This window comes from Physeter macrocephalus, chromosome 7 (genome assembly GCF_002837175.3).
Source record: "Physeter macrocephalus isolate SW-GA chromosome 7, ASM283717v5, whole genome shotgun sequence".
NCBI classification, from domain to species: Eukaryota; Metazoa; Chordata; class Mammalia; order Artiodactyla; family Physeteridae; genus Physeter; species Physeter macrocephalus.
Window position 1 is genome coordinate 113995292 of NC_041220.1, and position 10922 is coordinate 114006213.

At 37.4% G+C, this 10922-nt stretch overlaps 1 protein-coding gene across 1 annotated transcript in view; it reads right to left on the bottom strand.

Annotated features, from left to right (window-relative positions):
- COL25A1 (collagen type XXV alpha 1 chain) overlaps positions 1 to 10922 on the bottom strand; it is a 476840-nt gene that overhangs the window by 170009 nt on the left and 295909 nt on the right. The window contains exon 5 of the mRNA XM_055086170.1: positions 7942 to 7959. Within this exon, the coding sequence (XP_054942145.1) occupies positions 7942 to 7959 (18 nt within the window). The remainder of the gene's footprint in view (positions 1 to 7941; positions 7960 to 10922) is intronic.

Below are 10922 nucleotides of genomic sequence, written 5' to 3' on the forward strand. Positions count from 1 at the left end.
TTTTCTAGGAGCAGAAGTCTTACAGTATGTTAGTAAACTAAGTTTATACTGTAGATTCAATGTTCCAATATCTAGTGGGGAAAGTCTTCCCTCATTTTTCTTTTTATTTCAAAACATTCTTGGCCACTTGGCTCCCTTCCTCTTTCATATGAATTGTACAGCCAGCTTACTAAATTCCTTTAAAAAGTCCTCTTGGGTTTTGGATTTGGATTGAATTAAATTTATATAGTATTATGAGATACAACTGATATTCTTACATTTGCATATGCCTTGCCCTTGGATGGGGAAAATTAACATCATAATATACTATGAAGAACAATATTTCTAACTAAAACTTTTCGATACCTTTAGAAAGAATTAGACACATAAATGTTTGTTTTAGATACAGAATATATACAATAAGTATATCTAACAATGATAATCATTTTTCATGAATTTCTTAATTTTAAGATTAAACTACTTATCCTAAACCTCTATCTTTTGAGGCCATTATTCTATTGGATGTTTATCCAGCAGAAGTATCACTGTAAGGGTAATATATCTTCATGGCTCTGTCTCAGTGTGAATGCTTATGTGAGAAGGTATGTATGTAGGTGTTTAGATTTAATAATAACACTTATATGTGCCATACCCTGTTCCAAGTGCTTCATTAAATCATGTATTAAGTCAAACCAACCATCCTTATTTTACATTGAAAAACTGAAGGAAAAAATAACTTGCCCAAAGTCAGGCAGCTTGTAAGTTGTAGACCAGGCTGTAAACCCAGGTGTCTGCCCATGGAGCCCATCTCCTTAACCTTATCCAATGTATTCCATATGCTCCTTTTAAAGTGGATTGTTGGGACTTCCCTGGTGGCCCAGTGGTTAAGAATCCGCCTTCCAGTGCAGGGGACGTGGGTCCGATCCCTGGTTGGGGAACTAAGATCCCACATGCCGCAGGGCAACTAAGCCTCCGCTCCACAACTAGAGAAGCCCACATGCCGCAACGAAGACCCAGCCAGCCAAAATTAAAAAAATAAAATAAAATTTAAAAAGTGGACTGTTAAAGCCGATATTTTCAGTTCTTTCAGTCATTTCATCATCAAATGAATATAAAATTAGCTTTAAATCTAAATTATTAAATATATACATTTATTCAACAAAACGTGATTGTGCTTTTTCTATATATCAACACTGTATTAAAAAATTGAGATATAAAAATGAGTAAGTTTGGGGAACGATAACAGCTTCTATGTATGCAAATCAATGTCAGATTAATTATTCATGAAAGGCTTTGTGTTACTCACCTTTATTCAGATAGAATTAAAAGGAATATATTTGGTAGAAAACAAAGCATAAAGTTGGCAAGAGAAGTTCTTCAATTAGTTCCAGTAGGAAAGAATTCTAAGGTAAAATTAAACTTTGGGATAATGTTACACCAATTCAATACACAAATGACCATGTAAAAATAAAGAGATACGGTTATAGTAAAATAAATAAGCTGTTGTATTGTATGTACTCTTAATGGTATAAGCTATTTCGAGTACAATGGAGCCTTTCATGTCATGTTAACCATTTACTTAATAAAATACCACAAAAACTAAAACATTAAGACTTTTATAATCATTCTCTTTATCATATAACCACCACATAAAGTACAGATAATGGGGCATGATAATACTTTATCAGGTCTAACATGATTTATCCAGAATAGACTATATTACTAATTTAATATGACAGTTCTATTATGTAGTGAGTAAAATAAAGACTCTGTGTACACACACACACACACACAAACACGAGCACACGCACATGCACACACACGCACGCGTGCATGCAGTCACAGACACATGCATTTCAAATTTCTTGGAGAATGTATATGTCCTCCCCCTGCTCCCAAGTCAGGTTATATGGATCTGACAAAGGCTGGAACACAAACATGAAATATGGGAATTGCTAAAGTGTTAGGTTAGAAGGAGCTTAATATATAATTAAAAACACATGAATGGAAAGCTAAATACTGTCCCTAAATATAGTATTCTTTTCAGGAATAATTCCTTACAAGGCACACACAGCTTTATTTTGTAAATTTTAGTAAAACGTTGTGAAATGGCAACGACAATATCAGAACAACAACAACAAAAAGTAAAAAGGGATTTGGGGAAAAAAGGCAAAGTGACATCTTCCATTTCTTTTCAAGTGCCTCTGAACAAGTACAAATGGAAGGCACACGCCTCCATGTGCAGTTGTCTGGTGGTATTTGCTTGTGGTTTTCTCTTGCATTTTTTTCTCACTGAGTAATACAGAATTACACCATGCACGCAACTTTAGTCCTCCAAATTCCTAAGGGAACTATATCTCCTTTATGTTCACATGCAACTCCAAAGGGGAGTTATGAGGAGGGCTTTAAAATTCTAAAAATTTTATGCAAAAGAAGTGCCCTTGGTATAGAAGGGGTACCAATCATTAATATAATGGTACCAATCATTAATACAATGGTTTCACTATTGAATATACTGATGGAGTTATTGGGGTGAAGAGAAGGCCAATATATTTTATAAAGTGTGCAAGATAGAATCCTGAGGAGGTTTTTTTTTAAAAAACGACTAGTTCCTACAATTTGTATTAAATTATTAGTGGGAGAATATTATTGCTTAAGCAATGTGGTGTTACAACCACCATGAACTACTTTCTATAGCTGTCTTGATTGTTAAAAATCAAATCCAAGCTTTGAACCCTACAGATAAATTATTACAAAATAAAGTAATACATCATAAGTATAGTCCTGGGCTAATGCTATTTGTTTATTTTCACCAAAGATTAAATATCAACATGAATAAACTACTATCATGAAAGGAAACGAAGGCATCCAAACCCTCCAAACCATGTGGGTGTGAGATATTAACATTAATACCTGTTCGGAAAAATCTCAGAACTTAGAAACCTCAGGCCAGTTTTACTTGGTATTATTGATGACTCATGGTATTATTGACTGGGCATTTAGAATTATGAAAAGCTGATAGTTTTCTCTGCTCCTCAGCTTCCTTTTCCTTAAGCTCTTGTATATACCATTTGCAGCTCAATAAGATTTCTTGAACTTCTACTACATACAAGGAACTCAGTTAGGTGTTGTGGAGGATAGTAAAGATTGAAGAAAGCATAGATCCCACTCTTGAAGATCATAAAAGCTAGTAATAAAGAGAGAAAAGATGTTTATAAATAACTATGATACAATAGAAAGGGGAAAAGGGAGGGAGGGAATTAATGTTTACTGAGTGCCTGTCATGTACTAAACTGTGTTAGAAGTTATACATGTGTTATTTCAATCCTCACACCTTTGTTGGGATAAGACATGATCATCTCTGCTTTATAGATGGCGGAAATGAGACTCAGAGTAACTTGCCCAAGATCACAGAGCTTCTAAGTGGAAGAGCTAGGGTTTGACTTATGAGCTGTCTGGCTTTGCTGTCTATGCCCCCTCTGTTTTAAGCGTAAAGTAATATAAAAAGGTGTACAGATAAAATGCTGTGGGGATTCAGCAAAAGGAAGAAATTACATTCAGCTAAAGGAGAGTAACGACATCTTGATGGAAGAAGTAACATGTAAGCATGAAGGCTTATCATATTTGGGTGTGTGGAAACTAAGTGTATCTAGGGGATGGGAGAGAAGCAGTTCTGGAGAAAAGACTGGTTTAAGAAAAGACAAATGAAGGAAAACATATTTGAAGAGAAAAAAGTAAATGCTTTGACTCAGTTTGGATGAAGCATTGTGCAAACTGACATCCAGAAAGAAATTTAATGAAAAATCAGTGGGAGATAGTGCTGGAAAAACAGGACAAATTAAAGGATTTGAATGTCAGGTAAGGAACTAAATGGTAGTCATATTGAGATTCAAAGTTTGGGAGTCAGAAGAATGACATAATCAGAACCGTGATAGAAAAAGACATAGATAGGTTGATATTGGTTGATGCTACACTCAGTCCCAACCCTCGATGTCTCCACTATACAGACAGGAAAAGGCTAAATGTTCACTTTCTTGGCTCAGCTCCCTTGCAGCAGTGACTGGCCAGGCAACAGGCATGTGTTCACAGTGGGCAGAATGGCAATGGAGAAGTCATGGTCAAGAGAAATAGAAATGGAGAGTCCCTGTCAGGTAGGCAGTGAGCTAGAGGCAGCTAACTGTTCGGTCAGCCGGTCAGCCATTAACAAGGCTGCACAGAGCATGCGCACCAAGGCTGTAATGCCCGGTGGCAGAGAGGAAAGGAAAAGGAGGACCTGGGAGGAAGACGGTAACGGAGAAAGGGAGCGTAGGCATGAGGAACCAGGAAAGGACCCAGTCATCAGAACAGGGGTGCCTAGATCTGGGCAGAAACCCAATTATTAGAACAAAGGCATGGCGCCAGGACTACACTTAGAGCAATGGCATGGATGCTGGGTCACCTGCATGTTGGAAAAAGGTCTCCTTAAATGCCTCATGTCCAAGATCCCAAGGAAACCTGGGGATTAACCAGATGTACAGACACAGAGCAGGTCTTGCACGTGTGGTTAAAGTCATCCTTGGAATGGTGGGTCTGCAGAATTGACAGAACTTTGACACTCTACTTGACTATTAATATTAAAAGAACAGAGACTGAGTCTGTCTTGTTCACAATTTCACAGCCTTACCATTTGTGCCTTGTACCTAATAGAGGCAAAATAGATACTTGAGCTATTGAAATGAATTATGTTAATAGGAATTTATGAAAAAAATATCAGGGTGACTTTCATGTCAATAGATTAATTTTGCCCCACCCCCTGAATAATTCCCATTACCTCTAGGTTGAAATACAAATGTTCATCTGTCTTTTTTTTCTAATTTCTTTCCTTTCTTTCTTCCCTTCCTTACTCTCTGTTGCCATTTGTTCTTTTTTCTCTTTCTACCCAACCATTTTTTCAAGTCTCTGTGACATTATTTACTCTAACCCATCCCTTTTCCTCTCCAAGAATTTGATTTCCTCTGATTCAGTGGGTTCACAGCAATATTCTCCCCATTCATTCCCCTGCCTTTCTTCCCATCTTAACCACAGCTGCTAGAACTGCCTTTTTTTCTTTCTAATATCCTTTCACCATCTCATTTCCCTCGTCAAGAACCATTTTCTCACCCATTTAGGTAAACGCATAGATTTACCTCTCTTCCTTAGGGCCTATTTTCGTATTCAATTTCATACTGTCACTGTAACAGCGTTCACTGCTATTTAGCTTTCTAGTCTTCGCAATTTTTTAGCAATTTAAGCTAAGTCCAGCCAAGCTGTCTTCAATTTTAGGAAGATGATCAGAACTCCTTGATTATAAGAAATTTTCCCTTTTTCCCACTGGTCTGCAAAATAAAACCCTATTAATCTGGAAGTCCTTACTAAATAATGTGTGATATCAAAGAAGCAGAATTGAGTTTCACTGTCTAAGGAAGAGTTTTGCATCATATAACAGTGTGAATAAGATGAGGTGGTGATGTTCAACCTATGCAAGAAAACACTCATTGACATAAACATTTGCATACGAATAACAAGCAGAACAAAGTTAACAATCATCTAGTACTAAATGAAAACTTCATTAAGAATTCTCTAATTTAAAATCTAAAATCGGAAGTTTCTTCTAAAAAATACTATAATGATGTAGGGATAAGAGGTAGGTCAGCCTTTTCCTTGGGGACATAGCAACAAAACTCTTTGCCTATTTTTCATGGCATAGAAGGACAGTGTGAGGGTATCTCTTGTCTTCTCATTTCCCCTCATACCTATCCTTCCTGAATCCATTGCTTTCCTTTTGCTGTGACACGAGGAAGGCATTTTGGAAGAAATGATCATGTGACTTGCGTGTCCACTAAAAGCAAAATTGTAGCCAAAATGAAGGAAAACCAGAGCAGATCACCTTTTGAAAATGCCAGTCCTATCCTCCTTCAAAATTTCCAAAATGTTCAAGTATAGGCAGTTAGGTAGACTATTTTTCTGAAGAGCCATAGTAAAGATCAGACTTGCTGTGAAGGTATTCTGAAGTGCCATGATATACTTTCAAACCTTAGCTACAGTGACCCATCCATCGGCGTTCCTGGTCCTGACCATTCTTGGCTTCCTGTGCTGGTTTATCATCTTTCTTCTGCTCATTGACTGTGGCTGTGTAGTCAAGATTTATTATGACCATGTTCTTCCTTTTACAGTTATCCTCTTTAAAGTCTCATTAATTAATATGCTTTTAATGCTGTTTTTTGTCCAGTTTTCCAAGTCTTTATATCCATATCTGAGTTTTCCACTCCGTTTTGTCTACAGGACACTTGCACTTGGATGTTGTAGCAGATGTAGGTGCCAACACACACCACTGCCTCCCTCCAAGACGGTGCTAGAATAAAGGTCCCGTATGTTCCTACTGCTTCCTGCATTCCTCGAGTAGCTGGAGTGTGCTGTACCTTCTGGGGCAGGCCAGAAGTGCCAGGGAGTTAACCCCCAGGCACGACTCTTACCAATGAAGGACAGGAAATCAGTGCATAAATGCATCAATTTCCCTACCCTCAGTGGGGAGATTCTGAGGCAAGCTCTACACTGTCTCTCCTAGGTTCCTCATATGTTTTATATATGAGTATATATTATATATATATATATATTCTTATAGGTTCACACACACAGATATATATAGATATGTATATATACAGAATAAGAAGGGATTAAAAATACATATCTCTTAGATCTAGATCTAGGATAATAATACTTTCAGGGCTATTGTAGCATTAAATAAGATAAAGCATGCAAAGCACCTTTTACTTTGTCTTCATCTCATTATAATGTAGCAGTTTCAAATTTAGGGAATAAACTACAACTTTCTTCTGTGGGTTTTTTTCCCCTCCAATAATTAGCTTGAGATAACTTAGAATATAAGGGTGAAAATTATAAATAGAGTATTCTCTGATGTGAATATAAATTAATTACTTTTCAAGATATTTCTCATGAGTAGTGTGAAAAGGACTGTTCTCCTGAAGGCATTTTTGTTTATTTCATTGGCCATCCTTAAATTCAGAGCTCATAAAAACTATAAATAATATTATCATGGTCTAGTATGAGAATTAGCACACGATAGACAATTTATGATATTGATTAACAAAGATATCATGAAAATCATTTATTTACGAAATAATCTAGGACAGAAATAACATTCATTATATCGAAGGGAAAGAGACGTAAAGGGAACTCAATAAATAACTATGTCATTTACAGGTATTAGAGTGTTAAAGGTAAAACATTAATAATGGCATTTCCTTCTCTCTAGATTCCTACTGACTACAATAAGTGAGTTTGTTGTTTTTTACTGACTCTTCATTTCTGACGACTCCCTTCTTCTGTACTTTCATCTTTTTACACATTCCTCCCCTCCCTAATATTTCCTCATTTTCTTCATTATGATTTAGGGCCGAAAGACTGTCTGTTGACTGCATTCACATTTAATTATAGACCATATCTTCAGCAGTTAGTTTATATTGAAATGTAGAACGAATTCAATATCTGTCTATAATGAATCAAAAGTAGCTGGTAGGATCACAATCTAAATAATCAGTCTGTGTGTATTTACAACAACATTAATAGTAATGATTAATCAGTACTTCACGCAAACAAGTTCATACCTGACATCTACAACATCTACAACTAAATCATTTTATCTTACATGAAAGTCCTGTGGCACTGTCTCAGATCAGTTAAGAGTTTTGCTTTATATGATAGTACATTGTTAAACTTGCCATCTGGTCCAACAGCTGATGTGGCTCATACAACCCTTAAGAGGCCCTGAAGCTTTACTCCTGGGAAATATTTGGTCTACTGTGTGGTGTCATGATTACTTGTTCATAACTTTTTTATATCCTTTAAAAAGAATTGCAGAAAAACCTCCATGCTGGGAAAATCCTAACTGAAATTGATTTGTTAGAAGAAAAAGAGTTCACTTACCTCAGGACCAGGCTGACCCTGAAATTGAAAAGAAGAAAAAAAGAAAAAGAATTACAAAATTGTTTCTTAAGTGAATAGTTTCAGTACCAAAATTTAAACTAGTTCTGAATATCTTTTCAAAATATTTCTGAAGATAATACCTAACTACTGACAAATTTCACTTGTGTTTTTAAAAAAGTTATGTTATATCTTAATATTTTCACTCTATGCTATTTATCTAAAATCTTGATATTATGGTCGTTTTGTGTAATTCCAAAATGACTCAAGAGTTTTAGTATGCTCTAGAATTAAAATGGAGAAAGGGAAGGCAAAACGTGAAATACATCTCACATTATAATAATGAGTGGGTTACATAAAGGGAAGGTCTTCTAGTACAGACTATTTTTTTTTTTTTTTTTTTTTTTTTTGCGGTACGCGGGCCTCTCACTGTTGTGGCCTCTCCCTTTGCGGAGCACAGGCTCCGGACGCGCAGGCCCAGCGGCCATGGCTCACGGGCCCAGCGGCTCCGCGGCATGTGAGATCCTCCCGGACCGGGGCACGAACCTGCGTCCCCTGCATCGGCAGGCGGACTCTCAACCACTGCGCCACCAGGAAAGCCCAGCACAGACTATTTTTATGAGCTGCATATTCAGAGATGGCACAAAGTGAAGAAAAAAGAGGCAGATATTTTAGTTTTAGAATTCACTGACACTTTAAATTTCTCATTGTTTCAATAATATTTTACATCAATTAAAAAAAAAAAACATCTATCCTTTGCTCTGCATAATCTAGCCTAAGGGCATTTTTAAACAGATATGAGAGGTCTTTGGCTCAATTAAAGTGCATCATAACTCCTCATACAATCAACAGATTATGTAACCTCTGGTCAATCGGATTTACTTTGAATGTTACTTTTTTGTTGCTTAAGCTGATAAAAATTTCCAAGCAGCATAACTGCAAATGCTTTTCACTAAAGGAAAATCACCTGTGAATAAAAGTATTGATTACATATCACCTTCTTAAAATCTCCAGCTGGGTTTTGTGTAAGATGAGATGAAAGAAAAAGTTCACACCAAGTTAGGGAATCTTAAAAAATAAATGATGTATAATATCATTCTATCAGCTGTATGTCACTGGGTATTACACAAAAAAGCATGGACCTAATCCAACTCCCAGAGAAGACTCTCTTTCTCTCTCAGTCCCTCTGCAGGCTTGGAATTTCTCTAGGTACTTGCCTTCTAACTAACTGGGGATAAAACAGATGATTTCCAAGAGCTTTGTCTGAAAATGTGGTTGGCTAGATTTTATCTAATCAAACCAGGAAGGGGAGCTACACCAAGTTACTGTGGATGTTACTCACCCCACTCCTGACTCTTTAGTGATGGAGAGGGAGAAAGAAAATACCATTCATTCATTCCTTTTGAGTCCCAGGCAACTCTGGATATATTACTACATTTATTCCTTATAACTGCCTTGCATTTTATAAATGAAGAAACTGAAACTCATAGAAATAAGCTAAAAATCATACAGCCTATATTTGGAAAAGCCAGAATTTAAACCCAAAACTGATTCCAAAGTTCATACCAGACCATTTTGCTTTTCACTCTGGAAGTTTAAACTCACAGCTATATGCAGACTTGATCAGATCAACAGTGGTCCCAGGGCACTCTTTGCGTTAGTGGACACTAAACTTCCCAGCCACTCCTGGGCTGCAACAGTGTGAATCTCTGCCTCCAGATGCAGACCTAGGACCAGCAGGCACCCAGCCTCTCAACTGACACCTGTACAGAAACCAGGCCAGCAAAGCTTCTTGAGGGGGCTTCCCTGGTGGCACAGTGGTTAAGAATCCGCCTGCCAATGAAGGGGACACAGGTTTCAAGCCCTGGTCCGGGAAGATCCCACATGCTGCAGAGCAACTAAGCCCGTGCACCACAACTACTGAGCCTGCGCTCTAGAGCCCATGAGCCACAACTACTGAGCCTGTGCACCTAGAGTCCGTGCTCTGCAACAAGAGAAGCTACAGCAGTGAGAAGCCCGTGCACCGCAACAAAGAGTAACCCCCGCTCACTGCAACTAGAGAAAGCCCATGTGCAGCAACAAAGACACAACGCAGCCAAAAATAAATAAATTAAATAAATTAAAAAAAAAAAAAAAAGCTTCTTGAGGGCAACAGACAGCCCTAACATCAGCTCTAAATATGGAGAACCTACAAGTGCAGGGCTGTTCACCTCCATGTAAATATGGATCTTCCCAGATTCATGTAATGGATGAAATGATAGTATGTGCTCACTCGCACTTGCGTTCTCACTCTCTCTCTGGATACTTTAAGCTTCTGATCTTTCCAAACTGTTAAACTAACGCAAACTCAGAAATGTGAACATGCATCTTTTTAAGAACCTCAGAATACATTACCTGTGTTAGGTTTTTTGGTTTTGTGGTTTTTTGGTAAAAACTAAAACATAGGATTCTCTAAAATCAGAAAGAATTTCTTCAAAGGAATATATTTTAGCATCATTGCTGAGATTTTTTTATTCCTATGGTTGTTTTACAAATTATAGGCTTTTCCTGTCTGCCTTTAAAAAGTGGCATTTCTGCCATTACGTTGAACAAATGATTTTAGCACAATGTGTGTATAAATTTCTATGTTATTATATACAACTATACATTGTATTATGAATTTTATGTTAAGGATAGTGCGAACAAATAGTAAATGACAGTGAGATTAAAAAGTTGACTCAGAGCAGGCAAGATGGCGGAAGAGTAAGACGCGGAGATCACCTTCCTCCTCACAGATACATCAGAAATACAGCTACACGTGGAACTTCTCCTATAGAACACCCACCGAACGCTGGCAGAAGACCTCAGACCTCACAAAAGGCAAGAAACCCCCCACGCACCTGGGTAGGCAAAAGAAAAAAGAATAAACAGACAAAGAATAGGGATGGGACCTGCACCAGTGGGAGGGAGCCGTGAAGGAAGAAAGGTTCCCACACACTAGAAGC